This window comes from Hyperoodon ampullatus (assembly GCF_949752795.1).
Source record: "Hyperoodon ampullatus genome assembly, chromosome: 17".
In the NCBI taxonomy this organism is placed as follows: Eukaryota; Metazoa; Chordata; class Mammalia; order Artiodactyla; family Ziphiidae; genus Hyperoodon; species Hyperoodon ampullatus.
The window spans coordinates 67,735,416-67,761,915 of record NC_136930.1 but is presented as its reverse complement, the minus strand read 5'-3'; the positions used below and the strand labels follow the sequence as shown (position 1 = coordinate 67,761,915).

The window sequence follows — 26,500 nt, the reverse complement described above, 5'->3', positions numbered from 1 at the left end:
GAGCCTGCGCTCCGCAATGGGAGAGGCCACAACAGTGAGAGGCCCGCATACCGCAAAAAAAAAAAAAAAACAAAACCAACATATGAAATATGGACCAAGCAGACAGAGTAGGGCAGCAGGCAAAGGGAGCAGCAGATGCCTGTTTTCTTTTCTTATCAGTTAAATGAAGACAGTAGATGTCTACTGTGAGGCATTATGATGTTCTCCCAGTACATGGTGAGCCCGGTGTGCTTGTACATGTTTATTTTGTTAGATTTTTAAACTGTGTTAGTAAGGTTCTTCCTAAGTAAAAGTTTTTTGTTGTAAAACACGTACCATAACGTGTGATAAAGATGTTCAGTAAAGGCAAGGAAAATGTGATTTGATGTCACTTTCATTATGGTTTTGTTCTGGTTTAAACATAGCAGATTATAGATTACATGCATGGGAATGAAATTAAAGGCCTGAAAGTTGATCATGAACTGATTAATCATTTCAGGCACAATAAAGAAACTCTTAGGGTCGGGCTGACTCTTTTATACCAAGGCGTATGTAGGCATTTTCCTTTTGCTTCCTCATTTATCTTGGTCTTATAAATCTTAGCTCCCCCCACCCCGTTCTTAGAATTATCCTCAGATGAAATCAGGTGCTGCACATAATGCAAAGGAAAATCATGCTTTCATTTTCACTCTGGATGTATGAGATGATGTTACATCTAACCCATCATTTACTTAAATGGAATTAGACAAAACATAATTGCATTACTTTATGTTAAGGAATTCTCATATTCCCTGACAATCCTGCACACACCCAGTTTTCTCTGTAAAACTTCCAGTAAAACTGCACTTTCCCCTTAAATTCAGTCTTGCCCATTCCCGATCCCTTTAGCATAAAGTGGGAACTTGGTTCCCCCTTTTCTTAGGTCTTTCCCGGATCTCCCAGAGCAGTCACTCACCTCTGTTCTTTCTTCATAGGAATGATGCCTTAGACCTTAGGCAAGTGATTTCCACTTCCTGACTGTAGGTCTTTCTTCTCTGACGAAACTTTGGTTTTTCTTCTCCTCTGAACAGCTAAGGCTGCGGGGCCCAAACTTGACCTTGCATCCATCTTCCTTAGAAAGCTTGTTTAAACAGAGGTGGTTGCATCCCATCCGTAGAGTCTGATTAATGAGATTTGAGATTTTGTTTCGAAGAAGTTTCCGCCTGGTCTGACACTGTTGCTCTGAGGACCACACTAGTCAGGGCTGTCACTCTGGGCAGACAGCTCGAGTTCCCTGGCGTCACAGAGAAACTTTTTTCATCCACATTCACTGCCTAATTAATTATTTTTACTTTTATACACACCATCTGCTTTTTATCTTATAATAATAAATAACTTGAATGAGAAATAAGCTGCTGGTTGATTATATCGCCCTCTTGTGTTTCTGTGTCATATTTCTTTTTAATGACTTTCTGGAGACTTCCCTGCTGGCACAATGGTTAAGAATCTGCCTACCAACTCAGGGGACACGGATTCGAGCCCTGTTCCGGGAAGATCCCACATGCCGCAGAGCAACTAAGCCTGTGTGCCACAACTACTGAAGCCTGTGCTCTGCAACAAGAGAAGCCACCACAATGAGAAGCCTGTGCGTCTCAACGAAGAGTAGCCCCTGCTCGCCACAACTAGAGAAAGCCTGCATGCAGCAACAAAGACCCAACACAGGCAAAAATAAATTAATTAATTGTTTTCTGAATGTAAATTAATTAATGTAAATTAATTATTTTCTGAAAATAACTTTCTGAATGTAAAAATAATACCAGTTCATTGTTAAAACTTAGAAAATACAAGGACAAAAGACAAAAATAAAAATCACCAATCACCGAGAGTAGAAATAGCTGTGTGTGGATTGGTTCAGGATGGCGCAGTAGAGGGACGTGCTCTCACTCCCTCTTGCGAGAGCACCGAAATCACAACTAACTGCTGAACAATCATCGACGGGAAGACACTGGAACTCACCAAAAAAGATACCCCACATCCAGAGACAAAGCAGAAGCCACAATGAGATGGTAGGAGGGGCACAATCAATAAAATCAAATCCCATAACTGCTGGGTGGGTGACTCACAGACTGGAGAATGCTTATGCCACAGAAGTCCACCCACTGGAGTGAAGGTTCTGAGCCCCACATCAGGCTTCCCAACCTGGGGTTCCAGCAACGGGAGGAGGAATTCCTAGAGAATCAGACTTTGGAGGCTAGCGGGATTTGATTGCAGGACTTTGACAGGACTGGGGGAAACAGAGACTCCACTCTTGGAGGGCACACACAAAGTAGTGTGCTCATCGGGACCCGGGAGAAGAAGCAGTGACCCCACAGGAGACTGAACCAGACCTACCTGCTGGTGTTGGAGGGTCTCCTGCAGAGGCGGGGAGGTGGCTGTGTCTCACCATGAGGACTAGGACACTAGCAGCAGAAGTTCTGGGAAGTACTCCTTGGCATGAGCCCTCCCAGAGTCTGCCATCAGCCCCACCAAAGAGCCGGGGTAGGCTGCAGTGTTGGGTCGCCTCAGGCCAAACAACCAACAGGGAGGGAACCCAGCCCCACCCATCAGCTGTCAAGAGGATTAAAGTTTTACTGAGCTCTGCCCACCAGAGCGACACCCAGCTCTACCCACCACCAGTCCCTCCCATCAGAAAGCTTGCACAAGCCTCTTAGATAGCCTCATCCACCAGAGGGCAGACAGCAGAAGCAAGAACTACAATCCTGCAGCCTGTGGAACAAAAACCACATTCACAGAAAGATAGACAAGATGAAAAGGCAGAGGGTTATGTACCAGATGAAGAAACAAGATAAAACCCCAGAAAAACAACTAAATGAAGTGGAGATAGGCAACCTTCCAGAAAAAGAATTCAGAATAATGATAGTGAAGATGATCCAGGACCTCGGAAAAAGAATGGAGGCAAAGATCAAGAAGATGCAAGAGATGTTTAACAAAGACCTAGAAGAATTAAAGAACAAACAGAGATGAATAATACAATAACTGAAATGAAAACTACACTAGAAGGAATCAATAGAAGAATAACTGAGGCAGAAGAACGGACAAGTGACCTGGAAGACAGAATGGTGGAATTCACTGCTGCGGAACAGAATAAAGAAAAAAGAATGAAAAGAAATGAAGACAGCCTAAGAGACCTCTGGGACAACATTAAATGCAACAACATTTGCATTATAGGGGTCCCAGAGGAGAAGAGAGAGAGAAAGGACCTGAGAAAATATTTGAAGAGATTACAGTTGAAAACTTCCCTAACATGGGAAAGGAAATAGCCACCCAAGTCCAGGAAGCACAGAGTCCCATACAGGATAAACCCAAGGAGAAACATGCCGAGACACATAGTAATCAAACTGGCAAAAGTTAAAAGACAAAGAAAAATTATTGAAAGCAGCAAGAGAAAAATGCCAAATAACATACAAGGGAACTCCCATAAGGTTAACAGCTGATTTCTCAGCAGAAACTCTACAAGCCAGAAGGAGTGGCATGATATACTTAAAGTGATGAAAGGGGAAGAACCTACAACCAAGATTACTCTACCCAGCACAGATCTCATTCAGATTTGATGGAGAAATCAGCAGCTTTACAGACAAGCAAAAGCTAAGAGAATTCAGCACCACCAAACCAGCTCTACAACAAATGCTAAACAAACTTCTCTAAGTGGGAAACACAAGAGAAGAAAAGGACCTACAAAAACAAACCCAAAACAATAAAGAAAATGGTAATAGGAACATACATATTGATAATTACCTTAAACATGAATGGATTAAATGCTCCAACCAAAAGACACAGGCTCTCTGAATGGATACAAAAACAAGACCCGTATATATGCTATCTACAAGAGACCCACTTCAGACCTAGGGACACATACAGACTGAAAGTGAGGGGATGGAAAAAGATATTCCATGCAAATGGAAATCAAAAGAAAGCTGGAGTAGCAGTATTCATATCAGATAAAGTAGACTTTAAAATAAAGAATGTTAGAAGAGACAAGGAAGGACACTACATAATGATCAAGGGATCAATCCAAGAAGAAGATATAACAATTATAAATATATATACACCCAACATAGGAGCACCTCAGTACATAAGGCAACTGCTAACAGCTATAAAAGAGGAAATTGACAGTAACACAGTAGTAGTGGGGGACCTTAACACCTCACTTACACCAATGGACAGATCATCCAAACAGAAAATTAATAAGGAAACACAAGCTTTAAATGACACAATAGACCAAATAGATTTAACTGATGTTTATAGGACATTCCATCCAAAACCAGCAGATTACACTTTCTTCTCAAGTGTGTACAGAACAGTCTCCGGGACAGAGCACATCTTGGGTCACAAATCAAGCCTCAGTAAATTTAAGAAAATTGAAATCATATAAAGCATCTTTTCTGACCACAACGCTATGAGATTAGAAATCAATTACAGGGAAAAAAACGTAAAAAACACAAACACATGGAGGCCAAACAATACATTACTGAATAACCAAGAGGTCACTGAAGAAATAAAAGAGGAAATCAAAAAATACCCAGAGACAAATGACAATGAAAACACGATGATTCAAAACCTATGGGATGCAGCAAAAGCAGTTCTAAGAGGGAAGTCTATAGCAATACAGTCCTACCTGAAGAAACAACAAACATCTCAAATAAACAACCTAACCTTACACCTAAAGGAACTAGAGAAAGAAGAACAAACAAAACCCAAAGTTAGTAGAAGGAAAGAAATCATAAAGATCAGAGCAGAAATAAATGAAACAGAAACAGAGAAGACAGTAGCAAAGATCCATAAAACTAAAAGCTGGTTCTTTGAGAAGATAAACAAAATTGATAAACCATTAGCCAGACTCATCAAGAAAAAGAGGGAGAGGGCTTCCCTGGTGGCGCAGTGGTTGAGAGTCCACCTGCCGATGCAGGGGACACGGGTTCGTGCCCCAGTCTGGGAGGATACCACATGCCGCGGAGCGGCTGGGCCCGTGAGCCATGGCCGCTGAGCCTGTGCGTCCGGAGCCTGTGCTCCGCAACGGGAGAGGCCACAAGAGTGAGAGGCCTGTGCACCGCAAAAAAAAAAAAAAAGAAAAAAAGAGAGGGAGAGGACTCAAATAAATAAAATCAGAAATGAAAAAGGAGAAGTTACAGCAGACACCACAGAAATACAAAGCATCCTAAGAGACTACTACAAGCAACTCTATGCCAATAAAATGGACAACCTGGAAGAAATGGATGAATTCTTAGAAAGGTATATCCTTCTAAGACTGAACCAGGAAGAAACAGAAAATATGAACAGGCAAATCACAAGTAATGAAATTGAAACTGTGATTAAAAATCTTCCAACAAACAAAAGTCCAGGCCCAGATAGCTTCACAGGTAAATTCTGTCAAACATTTAGAGGAGAGCTAACACCCATCCTTCTCAAACTCTTCCAAAAAATTGCAGAGGAAGGAACACTCCCAAACTCATTCTATGAGGCCACCATCACCCTGATACCAAAACCACACAAAGATACTACAAAAAAAGATTACAGACCAATATCAGTGATGAATATAGACGCAAAAATCCTCAACAAAATACTAGCATACAGAATCCAACAACACATTAAAAGGATCATACACCATGATCAAGTGGGATTAATCCCAGGGATGCAAGGATTCTTCAATATATGCAAATCAATGAATGTGATACACCATATTAACAAACTGAAGAAGAAAAACCATATGATCATCTCAACAGATGCAGAAAAATCTTTTGACAAAATTGAACACCCATTTATGATTAAAAACTCTCCAGAAAGTAGGCATAGAGGGAATCTACCTCAACATAATAAAGGCCATATATACAATGGAATATTACTGAGCCATAAAAAGGAACGGAATTGAGTCATTTCTAGAGACGTGGATGGATCTAAAGACTGTCATACAGAGTGAAGTAAGTCAGAAAGAGAAAAACAAATATCATATATTAACGCATATATGTGGAACCTAGAAAAATGGTACAGATGAATCAGTTTGCAGGGCAGAAATAGAGACACAGATGTAGAGAACAAACGTATGGACAGCAGGGGGGAAAGTGGTGGGGGGTGGTGGTGGGATGAATTGGGAGATTGAGATTGACATATATACACTGATGTGTATAAAATGGATGACTAATAAGGACCTGCTGTATAAAAAAATTAAATTCAAAAAAAATAATCACCAGTCACCTTGCAGTCTGTTGTTAAGGGGTTGGGATCTATCTATCTATCTATCTTCTAACCTTTTTTTCTATTTGTACATACATATTGTTTTCCTGTGTGTAATTTTTGTTATATAATATTTAACCAATACTGGGTTCGTACTGTAGTGCTGTTTTGTAACCCGATTTTTCATTTATTTATATACTTTGAAAATGTTTTCCTGTTTCGTAAAATATTGTAGCCTGAGAACCTTTGTTTCACTGGACGCGTACGGCCCCCTAAAGCAGAGCTGCCCGGGCTGGAGCGGGGTCAGGAGCCTGGAGCGGAGCCTCTCCCCCATTACCAGCTGCAGCCCCCTCAAGGAGGGGCCTGCAGAATCCAGAGGCGCTACCCGTAACATCATTCTAACTCCTGTGTAGAAAGCTCACCATTTGCACCATAATTTATGTACCCGCTCTCCTATTTTGACTATTTCCATTGTTCCTATTTTTTCACTGTTTAGAATAATTGTTGAAAGCATCTCTGATATCTCTGCACATGCTGTGATGAGCTTGAATCCAGTTTATACCCTTCCTTCGCTATTGTTTGAGTCAATCAGGAAATGCGGAGAAACTGCCAGCAGCCCAAGGCCCCCTGGTAGTCCTGTCAGTTCTTGCTCGGGTCAGATCCTGAAGCTCATTTTCTTGAGAGATTGCAGACCTTTTCAAGAGGTTGTTGTATTGCGCCAGAAGTTTTATAGTGGATATCATGCAGTGTACAAAAAAGTTTAGAGCGTTGGGAATTATGAATTCACCCTTCTGACTCTTCAGCATTACTGCAGAATTGTTTGTTATCGTTTTGTTACTTGGTTGGGGAGGGGACCAGGGCTGTCCTTCAGCTCGTGAGGCAGTTGAAGCATCTACTGTAGCTGTTTACGCCCACTTGGTCTGGATTTTTTTCCTACTGTGTTCAGCTGTATCTCAGTAGCTCATTTTAAACTATAGGAGGATTGTAACTGGGAGCTATTTTAGAGACCTCCTGGGTCTCTCACTTTGTCAGTGGCAGAAGCGAGAAGTGATGGACCTGAACTTACACAGCCAGCTGGAGGCAGGTCAAGTCCAGAGCACCCTTTCTTCCCCAGCTGTCAGACAGCCTCGCAGCTGCTTGAAGGAGGGTATCCTTGGTCTGTCACCCAACGATATCCCATCTGTCTCCTAAGTCCACCCCCCGCCACCTCCCCGCCCTTCCATTCTGATGCTGAGCACACCAGGAAGACCAGAACTGGTTCAGATGCTGTTATCATGTCTGAGTCTCAGAACAGCTTGCCTGCTTTGGAGGAGAACTCATTTCTTCATCCATTTACTCAATCAGCAAGCATTTTACTCAGTGTGTATCGTGTCTATACCGCGCTAGGGGGTTGATTAACACAGTGGTGGACAAAACAGTCCCAGCCCCTCCCTCAAGAAGCTTTGCTCCCGACAGCGCAGAAACAAGTGACTCTAAAATGCAGACTCTTGGGCTTCCCTGGTGGCGCAGTGGTTGAGAGTCCGCCTGCCGATGCAGGGGACACGGGTTCGTGCCCTGGTCCGGGAAGATCCCACATGCCGCAGAGCAACTAAGCCCGTGCGCCACAACTACTGAGCCTGCACTCTAGAGCCCACGAGCCACAACTATTGAGACCACGTGCCACAACTACTGAAGCCCGCGCACCTAGAGCCCGTGCTCTGCAACAAGAGAAGCCACCGCAATGAGAAGCCTGCGCAATGCAGAAAGAGTAGCCCCCGCTCTCCGCAACTAGAGAAAGCCTGCATGCAGCAATGAAGACCCAACACAGCCATAAATAAATTAATTAATTAACTAAAAATAAAATAAAATAAAATGCAGACTCTTGAAAGTGAGCCTGTTCTGCCTGGTTGAGAGTAATGGGAGATTAGGGAGAAGTGATCAGTCTAGAGCTAGAACTGTCAAGACCTCACTGAGGAAGTGGCATGGAGACTGGAAGGCACTTTGCCAGTAGCCAGAGGACGAGTGGTCCAGACGGAGAGCACAGCATGTGCCAGGAAGAGAGAACTTGACGGGTTGAGAAGCCGAGGAGGCCTGGCGTGGTTGAAGGGTAGTGGGAATGGGTGGAGGTTGTGCTGGGGTTAGACCTACACTGGGAGGTTGGATTTGAATCCAGTTCGATGGGAAGTGGTTGATGTGTTTTAAGCAGGAAAGTGATATGATCTGATAAATCACTTGAAGACATCAGTCTAACAGCATGACACAGCACATGAGGCTGGCCTTTGGAGTTAGTAAAAACCTTAATTAGTAACCTGACCATCTGCCTTACTTACTGTTTGACCTTGGGCAAGTCGCTTAACCTTTCTGAGCCTGTTTCCTCGTTAATTGGGTGAGACTAAGACCCATCTTACAGAGTTGTTTCAAGCAATAACTTTAGATAACATATGTTAAACACAGTACTATCATTTTAATAATTTATTTCAGACTGCCTGGGTTGGAACATGGTGTCATGGGATGCACTATCGTACAGTTTATAGAATGAGGCAGGGAAACAACTACGAAACTTCCAGTGGAGAGAGTGGTGCGATGTGAAGGACCTTTGGGAATCTCCCCCCTCCACCTCCCCAGCCTCAAAAGACCTATTTCAGTATCTGAAATGCTATCATTATGTTTTTTCCACCAGTACTGCTGAGCCTTTCAAGTGTAAAGAATTCTAAGAAAATAAACCGAGTCACACTTTATTAAGAGTCTGTGTTGTACATGCATTGCAGGCCGTATCTGTATGTCACACAGCCCCCTGGCAGCATGTGGAGTGGCCTTGAATGACTTGCCCAAGCACAGCCTATTGAGTGCATGCCACCTGCTTGACCATATGGGCACGGGGCACTCTGGCATCTGTGAAGGGTACACTTACAGAGCCCTTAACCGTGTATGAGGTGCTATCATTAACTCTCATCCTTCCACTTCTGAGCAGTATTCTTTGTTTCCCCTTGATGCATATGCAGCCAAATAAAATAAAGCTTAGCTTAATAGGTCAGTAATAGCTTATAATAACTGTTCATTCATATATATAGTATACTGTAGTTTTCAAAGCATTCCGATATCTGTAAGAAGATGGTGCTGTAAGCAGTTCATTGCCTTTAGTGTCGGACCTGGTTTGTGCTTTGATGCCTCCAATTGATAGTGTGTTTGAACACACCTTGCAGGGTTATCGGGAGCAGCCAATGAAGCGGGCAACCCTGTGTGTCTGCAGTGAAGTGGGAGCTCCGGTGGTGTCAGGCCCTGGTCCCCTCACATCGGCGTGGGCTAGTTGAGGAAGGTGCCAGGACACCCATTTTTAAATCAGGAAGCCAAGTCAGCAAGTCAGACGGTTCTCCCAAAGTCACAGGCTGGGAGTGATGTGTGGCCTCATGCCTCTGGGCTCCCACCAAAAACTCTTTTCTCCAGATCTTAATGCCCTGGAAGAGGGCCTGATGACAAGGCACCAGTGTAAAATAGCTTCGAGGTGGTGAGTAACGGTCTAGGGCATGAAGGAGTTAACGCACCAGACAGAATACCTAATTTATACCGGGGAATCTCAGCAGAACTTCTGGGAGCTGGCTCATTACTTTAATTGGATTTTCCAACGTGTTGAGCAAGTCAGCAGGTTCGCATTAGCCTTACTTTCAGAGGAGCTGTTTCCCTCTGTAGAGGGGAAGGAGAGACAGGGAAGCAGTGGGCAGTGGAGAGAGGGAGTCAGCACTAATGCAGGATGACACAGCAAGCAGGTTACGTCCTCGTTAATCGGGACAGTCGCATGTGCACGTAGGTGTGAAGGGCGGGCGTGTATGGGGGTACCGTCTGCAGAGCTGCGCTGCTTTCTCCTGCTCTCACACAGCGAAGAACAGCGACGGTGCTGAGTCACTGCCCCCCGAGGCCCACACAGGCCAGCCAGAAACTGCCCTGCAGCGTGACGACCCACACTGCTTCTTGGCTCCTGTGTTGGGATCTGGTCAGTTAGTGAACAAGGCAGATGAGCTACCTCCCCTTAAGGAACATACCTTCTAGAAAAGAAAGGTGATAAATCAGTGAACAGGTAACGAGACCCTTTCATTTTGTAGCAAAGCTATATAGGGGTAAAGAAAAAATAAGGGCATAGATGTGTGTGTGTTTATATACACAGGAAAATTGTTCCTGAAGTCATTTCCAATGGCTGGAATTACAGGGCCAGTTTATATAATGTCTGGTAGTGTTTAAGCAGTTGTAAGGAATAAATGGTTATTTTTATCAAAGCCAATATTAATTACAGTTTATTTGCTTAAACAAGTCATTTTTGCATCGTTATGCAGAACGGTAGACCTCAGCCACCTCTTGTCTGGTTTATCCCAAATTTTTTGGTGGGCTTGATGTATATACTCCTAGGGGAAATTCCCCCCCGCCTTTTTTTCATATTTATTTATTTGGCTGTGTCGGGCCTTAGTTGCGGCATGCGGGATCTAGTTCTAGTGACCAGGGATCGAACCCAGGTCCCCTGCATTGGGAGCGTGGAGTCTTAGCCACTGGACCACCAGGGAAGTCCCAGGGAAATTTCGCTTTTGTGAGGAAGGAGACGAACAGCAGTTTGTTTGGAAAGTAGTGTCTTTACCCAACTACACATCATTCCTGAAATGGTCTTTAGTGTGTTGTGTGCTTAATAAAATGGAAAAGATATACTTCTTAAAACATGCCCTCTAACCTTGTGTAATCTTGACTCACATAAAGAACTTACGTTAATTTAACTTTATTGATAAAGGAAATGGACTGAGAGTAAAGTAATCAATAGGACTTCGGTAAAGTAAATGGGAAATAATTATATAATAGAATTGAAAGGCTTCTTTTAAAAATCTGAGGATTCTGAAGGTGATACGGGAAGTCTGTCCACTAATATTATTATTGTGTTATGTTGGCTGCATTGCCCATGGGATGCTTTTGTTACACATCCGTTTGCAATGAACAGTTTGCTCAGGTCATGAAAAGGATTCCTGAAAGAACCGGAAAATTAAAAACAAACAAACAAACAGGAAAATGATAGAATCCTACACCTGTGAAGCCTTGTGACCCATCCCTGTCACAGAGCAACACCTTAAAACATCTGAGAGAGTAGGTGTTCTTCTTAGTTGGGGTGGCCAAGGAAGGGACATTTAGTTTTGCCCAAATATGTCCTAAAAGTTTCCTCCTCTTGAGATTGCTCTGTTCTCTCTGACTTCTTTCAGTATCTTTATAATAACAGACAGTTACTATTCACTTAACACAATCTCCTTTACCAGTTTTTATAAATTAACCTACCTTTTCACCAGGAAATAAGTTAGGAGGAGTCTGTAAGTTTAAATTTTTTTTCCTATGGCCTTTTCATAGGATCATCACTGGGAAGATTCTGAATTCATAATACATGGTTATTTTGCCTTCTTGGTTTCTTATCAGCCCCCAAGAGTATGTGTGTGGATAACCACAGAGAAATTCTTAATTCTTGGGGTTTTCCATCAATGCAGCTGCAGTCCACACGCCTGCCCGGTGCCTGACCATGATGACTGGGCCGAAAGGTGATGCCGTGTGTTCGTTGTGTGGTCAGTACGTGGTTTTTGAGGGACTTTTCCTTCCCAATAACCCCCACATTGAGTACAGACCACAGACTTTCACAATTCTTTTATTGTTACTTTGTAACACAGCCTTCAGGCCAAGTTGGCAATGACGTTTATGTATCTTTTGTTTTTTCCTGCTGCTTTTCCCAAAGGATGAGAGACATTGGGGAAAGCCTTGATTTAGGACTAATAGTTAAAAATGATTTATGATCACTGTCTCTTCATGTTTTGTTTTAGAATTTTTACTTTTTTTGAATACACAATGTAGTACATGTTACCCCCCCGAAATGCAGAAGATACACAGTACAAGGCTCCTCTCCCACCCTGTGTCCTTGCCCTACCCCTTGTCCATCCCTGGCGGGGACCAGTATCAGCAGTTTAGTCTGTATCCTCTCAGAAATAATTTAAGCATGGACATATTTTTTTCCTCTTTTTATACAAATCCTTGTATACCATGAATACTGTTTTTCACTTTGCTTTTATCACAAAACAGTTTATCTTGGAGATATTTCCAAAGTTAGACATAAAAATCTTTCTCATTTTTATGGCAATTGTGTAGAACTTCCATAATTTATTAACTGGTCCCCTACTGATAAGCACTAAACTTAGCATCAGTATAAACATTCCTGTAGAGAAGACCCTTATACACATGTGACTTTGTGTTTCCTTCATTCTACAAATATTTATTGAGTACCTACTCTGTGCTATGCAGTGTTCTAAATTCTGGAAACATAGCAGTGAACTTACAGACCCCAGTCTCAAAGAGCTTGCATTCAAATTGGGAACACAGCAAACAAATAAGGAAACAGATACAGATAAAGGGTTAAGGGCGGTAATTGTTGAGATGAAAATTCAAGATCTCCACGAACAGAGGAAAGGTAGGTTCTGGCTTTATGAGCGGAGATCCCTGCCTCACTTACCACCATCCACGCAAACGCCCAAGACCCACAGGGTAGCAGGATGCAGGGGGCTTGTGACCCAGGAATGAGACTGTTGAGGACTCAGAGCAAGATGTTATTCCCACTGTCTGTCTGGGGCAGAGAATGAGTCCTGTTGATCTTTGTTTTTCCCATCTCATACCCAAAGCCAGTGTTTTTCAACCTTTTCTTTTATTATTACTACCTGCAAACTCCCACCCCAAGGAGCTTTTTAAAAGATAGTCTTTGGGCTTCCCTGGTGGCTCAGTGGTTGAGAGTCCGCCTGCCGATGCAGGGGACACGGGTTCGTGCCCTGGTCCGGGAAGATCCCACATGCCATAGAGCGGCTGGGCCCATGAGCCATGGCCGCTGAGCCTGCGCATCTGGAGCCTGTGCTCCTCAACGGGAGAGGCCACAACAGTGAGAGGCCCGTGTACCGCAAAAAAAATAAATAAATAAAAATAAAAGATAGTCTTTTCCTAATAACTTTCTCCGTGAAATTTTAATACCACAGATATTCTCTATATCAGTTTACATACTGTGACCCTTTGGAAAGCCACAAACTGTTGTCATTAATCGTATTTATTATTATTAATTAAATATTATAGCTATTATATAATTATATTATCAATAATTATCTAATAATGTAATTATAAATTATGTATTATATATTACTGTTATTAATTAAATATAATGTTTGATTATTATTGATAATTAAATATTAATGTTATTGATATTATATTCACCCCACACCCTAAGACCCAGTGCCCTCGACCTCCCAGAACGTAGGCTGTGCATCACGGCCCTCTCACTGTTGGCCGGCCTGCCAGCCCGGCTGTTTCTCTGCGTGGGTGGTGGTGAGATTGCAAAGATGGAATGTCTTGGTAGGAAACTCTTTGTCTGAAATAAAAAAGAAAGAGATGGTTGTTTCTGACCCGAGCCGTCTGGTGGTGTGCATTGGAAAACTGCCCTCGTGTGTCACATTGGTGGTCAGGGAGGGCAAGACGTGGAGTGACTTGGAGCTGCAGGAAGCCTCAGATGAGAACCACGGGACAGGACAGGGGAGGAGTTCAGGGCTGGAGGGCAGGTCTCCCCGCCCTGCCCGTCTGCTCCCACACTGCCTTATTCGTATTTAACATCCCGTAGGATTTTTAAGGTAATAAACACTTCCCAGGTGTCAGGGAGCACAGCAGCACTTTCCTCGTGCATTAACTCATTGCATCTTCACAGCAGCCACCCACGACAGGTTCTAGTAGCCTCGCTTTAGAGCTGTGGTTAAGAGGGTCACGCACAGAGCCTGTTAAGTGTCAGCGTTGCTTCCTCTCACACCACCTTCTCCCTCCGCCTGACCTCATCATGCGGTAGAGCTGGCTGCGTACTAACTGCGTCTGCCCCTGGGCCGACAGCTCTCTGTAGGCAGGCCGTGTTGTATACATCATCGCACCCCGTCCCAGGCCCTGGCACAGCGGGTGTCACAGAATAGGTACTTTGTAAATGAGCAATGGAAGAGTGGTTGGACGGGTGGACGGCCTGATAAATGAATACGCTCACACATGAATAAAATTCCCTCTCGAATGAGGGGACCCGCCAGCCTCTCCATCTGTAACCAGTGCTGCGGGTCCCTGCGGTCTCGGTTCCACGCTGCTGAAACTGGTTTCGCCAAGATGCCAGGGCTCCCCCTGAAGACGGACTGTATAGCGCTTCTCAGCCCTTGTTTTCCTGACTCTTTCCACACTGGCCCGTCCCTCCCTTGGTCTCCCTGCCACCCTGCTCCCCAGCTGGGTACATTCCTTCCCCCTCTCTCTGTAGACTGCTCTTCGCACCACCCTAAAATCAAGGAGACCCAGGCCACCGCCCCGGAACAGTGAAAAAAACCCCTGCTCCGGCTGTAGATTGCACTTCCTAAATAGCTTTCCTTTTAACGGAACTTCGCACCGAGGATACAGTTGCGAGCAGGACCGTCGAGGTCTCTGCCCTCGTTTCATCGAGCTTGTGTGTGAGTGGGGTGCCCGTGCTCAGTCAGCATCGGCTGGTTTTGCTGTTCCACGTGCACCTTCTTTTTCTAACCGTCTCCCATCTTTGTTTGCTTTTCAGCTCCAGGGCCTGAGCCACAATGTGATCTTCACCTTGGATTCCTTGTTGAAAGGAGACCTAAAGGGAGTCAAAGGAGTGAGTGTTGAGAAATTTGATTTTCAGTTTAGCTTGAAAGGGTTGCCTTCTTTCTCTCCTAAGATCCCAGTGGTACTCACGTCTGAAAGGCACTCTGAACGTTTTCAGCATAAAAAATGCTGTTGGAAAATGATCATTAGAAAAAACCACACCGCTTCACATAGCACTATTGCCCGAGAGACAAGATGAGACACTCAGGGAGACCGGGGCGGCGGGGGGCGTCTTCGCTGAGTCCGGGCTCCCCCCGGAGGACCCGTGGACCCACGTCTCAGAACCACTGGGTCGTGACTGGGAACGCACACCGTCCCACTCTCTTAGCTTCTCGGGTGTAGTAAGTTGTGTGATGTGCCTGAAAGTGTCCTGTGTGAAGTTTCGAGTGTCCTATAAAGGAGAGCATTTCTGCTAAGATGTTACTGGAAGATTATACACCTTTAAGCAAAAGTACTTTCAACCTCAGTTTTATTTTCTCTTTTTTAAGGATCTCAAGAAGCCATTTGACAAAGCTTGGAAAGATTATGAGACAAAGTTGTAAGTGTTTTTTTGTTTGGTTGCTTGGTTTATTTGTTGTGAGTATTCTAAGAAAAAGAATAACTACCAGAAGGACAGAGCCCTGAACTAATAGCTTTGGGACAAAACACTGTTGAGTCCATCCTCGTAAGGGCTGAGAGGCTGGGTGTTCTGACCTGATTAGAAGTGCCGACACCTCCCGTGCTAGTTGTGTCTGGAGCGAGATATACTTTCACTGTCGGGTATTTGGGCATCCATGGTGATACGAACTGTCAAGTTGTAGGTCTGTGACTGTTGCAGCTTTTCTTTTGTTATAGTTAGCACATAACTGTAGACCATTTACACATTTCAGGATAGCACGGCAACTGGGCAGTACAAATAATACCCAGTGTTTGTGACATCTGTCTGCCCACCAGGGCCTGTGCAAAGTGCTTTATATGCATGACCTCCTCACAGCAACCCTCTCCGTGGGCACCTTGCACTGTCTGTTTATGGCTTAGGAAACTGAAGCTTAGAAAGGCTGAGGGGCCTGCAGAAGGTCCTAAGGCTAATAAATGTCGGGCTGATGTCCCCTCTGGTCTGTGTAACCCCAGAGCCGGAGCCGTGTGGCATGACGGCAGTCAGAGGCCTGCGTGCTGGGGTTATCGTGAGGGATGACAGGGAGGCCGCACGTGAGGTCTTGTCGTGGGCCTGGCTCATCCTCGTGTGGTACCGGTCCTACCACATCCCTTTGTGATTATTGCTCTGAGGCATTTGTAACCAGGCTGTGGAGTGGGGTGGGAGGAGAAATGTATTTAAAAACATTTAATAAAAGTCTTAGCTATAAACTTGGATAAGTACAAACATGAGAGAATAAAAGCATTTCTGTAGGCAGCAATAACAGCAGAGTGAAAACACAAGCCAAAGAAAAACAAATTCAGGACTAAGTTATGCCCGCCCGTCATGTTTCTTCTCAAGAGCCTGTAGCTTCCTGCTTTCTTCCCACCCACACCAGTGGAGAGAGAGCTGAGGTTTATTCTCCTTCTGGTAAAATCCCTGCCTTCACACCCATTTAACCTCCAAGGTGGTGTGATGAAAAGAGTTGCTTAGGTATGGCACGAGGGTATTACAGCCAGCCAGGTCTGTAGGTTTTCCATTGGGTTGATGGCTTGATTTTCCACTGTGTTTGTATGTAGACAAGGATATTGGCTTTCTTTGGGGTTTGATATCCTACCCCACAATTTAAAACAAGATTTGAAGGCTAAATCAGTCTTTGCTTTCACAACTAGAAATTATAGGCTCTTTCTGAAATTAGAAGTCTGCTTTCAAATTAAATGGATTTTCAGAAAAAGGGCTGTGACCCCTGGTGTTAATACCAAAGTATCATCTGTCATAGCCAAGCATTAGCCTCGGGTACCATAGGTTTAATGTGGTCCCTCCTTCTTATTTCCCTGGTTGCTTCCCAACTGAAGAACATTTTCATAGCATTCCAAATTATAGATTAGGATTTCTTCTAAATCCTTATTTTGTACAATCCAGTGCCAGGTGGTTGAATGATTAAAACGTTACTGCGGTATGAAAACAGCCTAAGTTTAGAGAAATAATGGAAATTACTTTTGACTAATTTACATGCATGCCTACAAAGACCCATTATATACTTTGTCTTGAATTAACTCTTAAATCTCAATCTATTGATAATCAAGATATGCCTCAGACCTCCAACCTTCTGATTCTTTTTCATGGTAAGGTGCCTTACTCTAGAAAAAGTAAACTGTCAAAATTACTTGATGCCAACCAAAATATAAGAGAACTTATATGAATCCATTCATGTGTGAGATCAGAGTTAAAATGTAGGAAGTCTCCTTGGTGAATATCCATGCAATGTGTTGGTTCTCTTTGAACTTAGATTTTCACTTTTGATCGATGCTATCTATCTAAGAGTTCCTGCCTCCTAACTCTGGTAATTAAGAAATAATCAAGTGGCTCCCATTAAAGGAAAGACATGAGTGTGGTGTTTTTGTTTTTAATGATGGCACCTGCTTTCATTACAGTACAAAAATTGAGAAGGAGAAAAGGGAGCACGCCAAACAGCACGGGATGATCCGCACGGAGATCACCGGAGCTGAGATCGCGGAAGAGATGGAGAAGGAGAGGCGCCTCTTTCAGCTCCAGATGTGCGAAGTAAGAGCAGACTTCTCAGCCCTTTGCCTAGAATTTGATTAACTGTCATCCTTCCTGCTAGTCAGCAGTCTTTATGCTTAAATGCAGGCTGTGTTTGATGATTAGAGGAGGGGACTGTTTCTCAAGGACTCTAATCTCCACTTTTCTCCAAGCCTTTTGCGATCCGCCGTTTCACTGTTGTCTCATATTTTGAGCCTGGGTCCTATGGGGCTCTTTAAGCCAAAACAGGATTCTTTGGTGAGAACTTTACTATTGCTTGTGAGTGAGTGTGGAAAAACAATTTTGGTGAAGGGGTAACACTGGTGAACATTAAGTTTTACTGGTACAGATGTACAGCATGTTGCTTTTTTTTAACCATGTGTCCAAGTTTGAATGAAAACTTGAAGTAGTGATTAAAGTCTGAGCTCATGAAAAAAATAAATGCAACAAAAAGCATGTTGCCTTAGACTTAGAGCAGTGGTTCTCAAACAGGGTTCCCATTGGCATTCCTTGACCTAGAGACCAGCCCATTCTGATGCTGAGTAATGGAATTCCTTTTGCAGTTTTCCGAAGATATTAAAGGAGATAGAATTTTCTCATTTTCAAGTTTTTCGTCCCTAATTTTTTTTTTGTTTATTTCTCCTCCCCCACCCCCCATTATTACCCTTTGGCTCCTTGAACTTGTCTGTTTGTGAACACTTCCATGCAGTAAAACAAGTGAACAAGAAACAAACAATATCAGGGCTTCCCTGGTGGCACAGTGGTTGAGAGTCCGCCTGCCAATGTAGGGGACATGGGTTCGTGCCCCAGTCCGGGAAGATCCCACGTGCCGCGGAGCAGCTGGGCCCGTGAGCCATGGCCTCTGAGCCTGCGCGTCCAGAGCCTTTGCTCCGCAACGGGAGAGGCCACAATAGTGAGAGGCCCACGTACCACAAAAAAAAAAAAAAAAAAAACAATATCAACAGAAAATCTTGGCCAGTTGTGAAAATCAGAGCCAGTAGTGTTTAGTGCATAAACTAATAATGCATTATTATTTTTTTTTCTTTCACTTTTTAGTAGCAAAAGTGCTTTCCAATTCACCTCTTTGGTCTGGAAGTTTTAGTATCTTACAAGCATATCCCTTAAAGAGAATGCCATTTGTCTTTCAATCCATCTTTCAGGTTTTGACCACGTGAACTATGAGTTTGAGATCCACTGCACACCCGGGGGGAGATAATCAATTATTCCAGAATGTTTTGCTGTGCTTGATTTCTGCTTGTCTAGTAAACTAATCTTAAGCATCTATAAAATGCTAACACGCAGTTTGCTTGGTACACTTGTGACTGTGTCAAATCAGCATTCCCTAAATTAAGCTCACACTGTCTGGCGGCAGCTGAGCCTCAGTAACTCACACTGATTAAGGACTGGTAATCTGATCAACGCACAATTCTGTTTTATTTCCGCAGTATCTCATTAAAGTTAACGAAATCAAGACCAAAAAGGGTGTGGATCTGCTGCAGAATCTGATAAAGTATTATCACGCACAGTGCAAGTAAGTGGACTATTGCAGTCATGATTATTAGCCCAAGTAAGGGCCCCTTCACTTCGTTGGTTTTCTTAATTCTTTCCTTTCTGGTCTTCATTTGGTCCCTGTATATAGTTGTATAATGACCTTCCACGGCCAAAGGATAAGAAATGGTTTTGTCTTCCATCTTCAGCAGTTTCTATAAATCATTAACTCAAATTAGTGTAACTATTTGGCTCCTCTAAATACTGTCTTACAAATGCTAACTTTGGCCTTGACAGCCTGTGGAACTGTTGTCACAAATGCGCTTGACTGTCATTTTGTCACTAAAGAGGCCTTTCTAGGAACTCCCTGCCCCACTTACTTGGCATTTTACCTATTATTGGGTCATTTGTACCACATATTCCTACTTGGGATTGTTTTTGTTTTGTTTTTCTCATCATCCAAGTGAAGTGAAATTAAATACTTTGGACATTAGCAATACTTGGTATTTATACTTGGATTCCTGTGTAGTTGCTGGTGTATTTTGAGAGACATCCATTGTTCTACACCGGCACCATCTTTGCTTATGTTGCAGGGCTACCTTTTTATTATGTTTGACATTCTGTGTCACCACATTTGCTTATTTTACTTCTTGCTCACTTACTGGGTTAGCTTTCATTGGTTTTATTGTAGAATTTTTGTCTGAAAATGTGCTGGTTACCATTAAAGTCTGTATTGAATCAGTGGAAGTTACAGAGAATAGAGTGCAAGGACTTTCCAAAGTGGTCCAGACAGCTCTCATAGTTATTTATAAGTAGAATACTGTAAAGGTCATTAGGACTAGGTAAAATGCTTACTCTCCAAAAAGTTAAAATTTATAATTTCCTTTGGTCATCTCTCTTAATCTTTTTGATAATGTTGTATCTAGGAGGATCTTCATGCTGAATGGAAACATTCAAGGGGGCTAGCATTAATGTGATGGGAAAAGCACCAGGCTTGAGTCAGGCAGATAGACGAGTTCAAATCCTGGCTCTGCAGCCGGGTAACCATGTGACCTTTGTCAGGTGCATCTCTAAACCTCAGTATCCTCATCTGTCAGGTGGGGTTAAGGTTCATAGTAGACCCACCTTGGGTTTTGCGAAGATGTGAGAATTAAGTGAGATAATGCATAGGGACTGCCTCACCCAGTGCCTGCTGCATTGTGCCTGTTTGCTGCTGGGATGGTTCTAAGTGGCACTAAAAATCATTCATTCACATATTTTATTATACAGGATTGTTTCTCTTCAGGAAGATCAAACTTTTAATGATCAACTTGTTATTTACATAACTTTGATTTTACTTTTTTCCTCTTTTCAAAGTAAATTCCGCCTTGTATAAAACTTTCAGATATGTATAAAAGTAATTATAGTGAAGTAGAAATAGTTTCACATTTATAATTTTGCCTGTGGAAGCCTCATACTGAAGACCTGGACTAACCTTTGCCTTCATAGTATAGCAGGGTGCTTATGAAACTCTGAAATGTGTGGTGGTGGTCCCTGATTTTAGATTAGAGTGGAATTTTTCATCTTTCATCAGTTTCAGTTTTCCTAGAAACAGATCATTCTTTGAAACTTTTACAGAAATAAGTGAATCTCTTTGTCTTCTCAATTACTACAACACTTGAGCAGCAAGTCTGATTTCACCTGATTTTAGAAATCTCTTTTGATTTCAAAATCTCTTAAGTCATAGAGGAGGATTTAACCTACACAGACATGAGTTTTCCAAAAAATAAGATGTTTTGTAAACTAGAGATATATTAGCCTTTGTTGGTAAAGGTGAAAAGAAGAGTATCCTCCCTTGATTCTTGGCTTTTTCCCTTTCCACAAATATTTATTACTCTCTTAACAGAGGCCAGGTACTTTTCTAGGTTCTGGGGTTCAGAGGTGAAACAAGGCTTTTGCCCATGGGAGTTAACTGTCTAGTACAGGAAGTAAGTCAGGTCCATCATTAATCATAATGGGGCTGGAAAGTGATAACACAGGGCATCAAGAGAAGGAGAGACTTCTGGCCATGGAGTCTACAGAGGGCTCCTTAAGGGAGGTTGTGGCACTTGGAATTGGACTTGGAGGATGGCTGGCATTCAGGCACTGGAATCTGGTAGAAGCATCTACCCTAGGGCAGAGAAAGAGCAGCAGAAGGAAACCCTACACGCTGAGAACTTCCTTGCAGGGAGAGGGATTCAAAGACATCCCATAGTAGAACTGGGTTATCATGTAATTCAACCCCAGCTGCCCCAGGTTGAGCCGCAAGGATGCCATCACAGCGAGAAACCAGTGTACCTTTCTTCTGAGGACTACTCTTATACTTTCCTACTTCAGTCAGTCTCTCCAGACTCTTTATAGATGTGTAGTGGACCTGTGAAGCATCCTCTACTTAGATTTAAAAAGAGACATTTCATATCCTGAGAACTTATTCCAGTCCCCAAAATGATTTTCAATACATAGTAGTCAGGTGGAGCTCAAGAATGAATTTGCTCCAGTAATCTCTCGTGTACTCATAGTACCTCAGCGGGGATAGAGCTGCTGCTACAGCGGAAAAGTAGGGGGCGCAGGAGAGAAGCGCTTTTGTCACCCGTTCAGCTCAGCCCACCTGTCACTCCTCACTCTCAGACATGAGCACCGTCCGTAACATGCCGCTCTCAAAACAAACACCTTATTCTACTGCTCACCCGCTCCTCTTACCACTTGGTGAGTATCATTATGGTCTTCAGACTCGAGAGCACTTACAGACATTACTTTACCATCCTTCATCTCACAGATAATGACAGCTAGCATTTATCAAGAGCAGCCAGGAAATTGTAGCTCAGAAAAGATCAGTACCCCGCCCAAGGTCACTGTCATTCATTTAAAAGATGCTCAATAAATACGTGTCAAAACAGACAAAACAGAAGAAACCAAGGAATAAAAGAAAATGGACTTCGAAGGTAAAAGCTTCTGTGAGTGAAAGGACACTGTCAAGGAAGTGAGAGGACAACCCACAGAAGGGGAGAAAATATTCGCAAATCATTTATCTGATAAGGGTGTAGTGTCCAGAATATATAAAGAACTCTTACAGCTCAACAACAAAGAGATAAACAACTCAATTTAAAAGCGGTACTGGGCTTCCCTGGTGGTGCAGTGGTTGAGAGTCTGCCTGCCAATGCAGGGGACATGCGTTCGAGCCCTGGTCTGGGAAGATCCCACGTGCCACGGAGCAACTGGGCCCGTGAGCCACAATTACGGAGCCTGCACGTCTGGAGCCTGTGCTCCGCAACACGAGACGCCACGATAGTGAGAGGCCCGTGCACCGCGATGAAGAGTGGCCCCCGCTTGCCACAACTAGAGAAAGCCCTCGCACAGAAACGAAGACCCAACACAGCCATAAATAAATAAATTAATTTTTAAAAAATGGTACTGATGAACCTAGTGGCAGCGCAGGAATAAAGACACAGACGTAGAGAACGGACTTGAGGACTCAGCGGGCTAGGACAAAGTGAGAGAGTGGCATGGACACATACACACTACCAAATGTAAAATGGATAGCTAGTGGGAAGCAGCTGCATAGCACAGGGAGATCAGCTCAATGCTTTGTGACCACCTAGAGGGGTGGGATAGGGAGGGTGGGAGGGAGGCTCAAGAGGGAGGGGATGTGGGGATATATGTATACATATAGCTGATTCACTTTGTTGTACAGCGGAAACTAACACAACGTTGAAAAGCAATTATACTCCAATAAAGATTTTTTTTAAAAAAAGGGAATGGAGCATTGATACACGCTACAACGTGGATTAGTATTTAAAACATTATTCTAAACCACAGAGATTTATCATATAACACAGGGAACTATATTCAATGTCTTGTAATAACCCATAATGGAAAAGAATCTGAAAAAAGATTTTATATGTATATGTATAACTGAATCACTTTGCTGTACATGTGAAAGTAACACAATATTGTAAATCAACTATACTTCAGTTTTTTTTTTAAGTTTTTGTAAGTGAAAGGAGCCAGAGCAAAAGATTGATTACGTATGGTATGATTTTATTTAAGTGAATGTCCAGAAGAGGCAAGTCCTTTGAGACAGAAAGCAGATTGTTGTTTGCTGGCGGATAGAAGAAGAGCGAAATTAAGAGTCACTGCTAACGGGCACAATGTATCTTTTTGGTCTGGTGGAAATGTCCTGGAATTAGATAGTGGTTGCACAACACAGTGCATATACTAAAAACTACTGAACTGTACACTTTAAAATGGTGAATTTTATGTTACATGAATTTTGTCTTTTTTTTTAAATAAAAAATACAACAGGACAAAACAAAGATTCTTAGATTCTTAATTAGTACTTACACTACCCTTGTGCGTTCAAGTTTCTTAAATACCACAGGACATACACAGAATGGATCTGGGAGAAAATGTCCCTGTTACCTAGACAGCTGGAAGTCAGCGCCTGACTTAGTCCAAGCCTGAAGCTTGGAAATCAGTTTTTCATAAGGGGTTGATGGTTGAATTGTTAAGAGGTTACTTTTTTTTAAATTTTGCTTTAGAGTTTAATTTGTTTTATAAAACCATACTCTCTGCTGTTCCAGGTCATCCTAACTTCTTTTTATTTATTTATTTATTTATTTTTGGCCGCGTCGGGTCTTCGTTGCTGTGCACGGACTTTCTCTAGTTGCGGTGAGCAGGGGCTACTCTTCATTGAAGCGCGCAGGCTTCTCATTGCGGTGGCTTCTCTTGTTGCAGAGCAGAGGCTCTAGGCACGTGGGCTTCAGTAGTTGCAGCTCATGGGCTCAGTAGTTGTGGCTCACGGGCTCTAGAGTGCAGGCTCAGTAGTTGGGGCCCATGCAGGCTTAGTTGCTCTGCGGCATGTGGGATCTTCCTGGACCAGGGCTCGAACTCGTGTCCCCTGTATTGGCAGGCGGATTCTTAGCCACTGTGCCACCAAGGAAGCCCCCTAACTTCTTTTGAAAAGAATATAATGCTCTCTGAATCTTTCAGCTTTTGGCCAAGTAATACCTCTTCCTAAGCCAAGCAGAACATGTGATAAAGGGGTATCAGGGAGACTTTCTGGTCTCTCTTTCTTTTAAATTAAAAGCAGGACGAATACAGTGTTTTCCTTCCCCGTCATTGCTGAGAGTGACTTAAGAAAGAAGTGACGTATGTAGCAGCTCTCTCAGGATGGAGACGGTTCTTGTTTATTCTAAGGAGGATGTGTCCTGCCTGATGGTGGGTGACAGTGTCACACACTCCTGAGCTTGCTTTCTGCAGCTGGGAGGTGTGTTCCAGCTCGTCAGTGTAAATGTGAGGGTCACTCCACCCATCTGTTGGCAGCTTATCTTTTTCTGGCACCCAATGTCATTAAAATATGGTCATATTTCTTTCAAGCTGCTTCTTTAAAAAGTGAACCAGTCCTGCTGTGTCCCTAAGGTGAGAGAAATGATGAAGCCCATCTCGCTGGCCAGTGGTCGGCATGTATTGAGCTGCTTCTCTGTGCCTAGCATTTTAAAAACATTATCCAGTGCTCACAAGAACTCTCCAAGGTCCATGCGATTCTCTCCATTTCCTGTATAAGGACACTGCGGCACAGGGCTCCAGAGATTACGCAGTTATTCAGTGGGAGAGCCAGAATTTGGACCCAGATCAGTCTTGCTTTTTAATTACCTTTGCTCTAGAGATCGGAAAACTTATACCCAAATCCCAGCTCTGCACTCAGTGACTAGATGACCCTAGACAACCCACTTGACCTCTCTGGGCCCGTTTTCCTTATCTGTCTTACAGGTTAATAATAATTACCTTTTTTTGTTAGACTGTAATGAGACCTTTAAAAAGGGGTATTCCGTGAATTATGTAGGCATCATGCTGAGTGACTGGCACAGAGTAAATACTCAGTTACATGCTAGCTGCCATTATTATTACTGCATCATCGCCTGTTTTCCAAATTATTTCAGTAATTTACGGAGAAATTGGCCAAGGGACAAGTGGGATGTCATGAGGTAATTTCCCCTTTCGTCGTCGGCAAAGCGTCCACGTTCAGGTTGTCATAAGTCATCAGAGCTGACAGCTGTGCTTCCCTTTTCAATGAACAGAGCACGTTTATCTGTAGTAGCTTATCTGATGCCTCTGGAAGCTAGAAAATGTCCACATTTGGAGATAAGCACGCCCGTAGTCAGACAAGGTCAGTGACCTGCCCGAGGTTATACGTACGGCCAGGTTTAGAGCCAAAATATGGTTTAGAGCCAAAATATGGTATGCTTTTGACTCCTAAGCCCACACACTTCCACTGAACCAGAACCAGCTCAAAGAGAGGGAGGAAGGGAACAGAGAAGCGGGTGCCCCCAGTGGAAGGTTGTGGCTTTGAGTCCCGGCCAGCCAGTAGGTGGGAGAATCAAGCATGGGTGGGGGCCAGGGGCTCCCCAGAGGGACGGTGCGGTTGGCAGCCTGTTGGCCTTTGTGGTGTCACTTAAGGACTGGCAGGTGTGTTGTTGCCCTGCCGTCCCCCAGCCCCCCTCGTGCTTCCCACCCAACGCTAGACGTTGGCCCTAAAATAACCATCTGAGAGGGGCTCCACTCAGCCTTGTCCGCCCAGGCTAAGTGTTGATTTTTAAATTTTGTCCTGCCTGAGTAACATATGATCTTGGAGTTAATGAAAAAGAGGGGGGTGGAGAAAAAAACATAATCTCACTCAGAAGATTACTGGATTTACATATATGATTTGTTTTGTTTACAAAAATGGATCATACCATAGATTAAAATAATTCTTCATTGCACTGAGTTTTCTTGTAATGTTTGGAAGAATTTAACTATAGGCAAATCGACTTTTTGGGTCTTTCTTCAGCCTTTTAATTGTTAGGAATTTGCCCCCCTTCCAGTTTGCTTTCACTGCTGGTAGAGAACTTCCCATTTTTATCAACACCATCTCAAACTAAAACAGTGCCCTCTTTCTCCATCAAATGTATGTTTTAAATTATTTATTTACTTTATTATTTATTTTTGGCTGTGTTGGGTCTTCGTTTCTGTGCGAGGGCTTTCTCTAGTTGCGGGGAGCGGGGGCCTCTCACTGTCGCGGCCTCTCTTGTTGCGGAGCATAAGCTCCAGACGCGCAGGCTCAGCAGCCGTGGCTCACGGGCCCAGTTGCTCCGTGGCATGTGGGATCTTCCCGGACCAGGGCTCGAACCCGTGTCCCCTGAATTGGCAGGCAGAGTCTCAACCACTGCGCCACCAGTGAAGCCCTCAAATGTGTGTTTTATAACATGGCTTGCATGCTGTTCAGATCTGTTTGCTTATTCTTGATGTCGAGCAGCACGGTCCAATAGAACTTTCTGAAATGATGGAAGTGTTGATATTCTTCGTTGTCTCACATGGTACCCACCAGCCACGCTTGGCTACTGAGCACTTGAAATGTGACTGGTGAGACTTCATGAACTGGATTTTAAATTTACTTAATTTTAAGTGAATTGGCTGCATGTGGCTAGTGGCAAACACTGTATTGGAAAACACAGGTGTAGAGCATTC

General features: G+C 43.4%; 1 protein-coding gene across 1 annotated transcript in view; it reads left to right on the top strand.

Moving 5' to 3' along the window:
* The window catches only part of ASAP1 (ArfGAP with SH3 domain, ankyrin repeat and PH domain 1), a gene marked incomplete at its 3' end in the record, with an annotated part of 309,959 nt that overhangs the window by 202,140 nt on the left and 81,319 nt on the right, over nucleotides 1–26,500 (top strand). Inside the window, exons 6-9 of the mRNA XM_079722229.1 lie at nucleotides 14,771–14,845; nucleotides 15,324–15,373; nucleotides 17,383–17,512; nucleotides 18,937–19,022. Of these exons, the coding sequence (XP_079578355.1) occupies nucleotides 14,771–14,845; nucleotides 15,324–15,373; nucleotides 17,383–17,512; nucleotides 18,937–19,022 (341 nt within the window). The remainder of the gene's footprint in view (nucleotides 1–14,770; nucleotides 14,846–15,323; nucleotides 15,374–17,382; nucleotides 17,513–18,936; nucleotides 19,023–26,500) is intronic.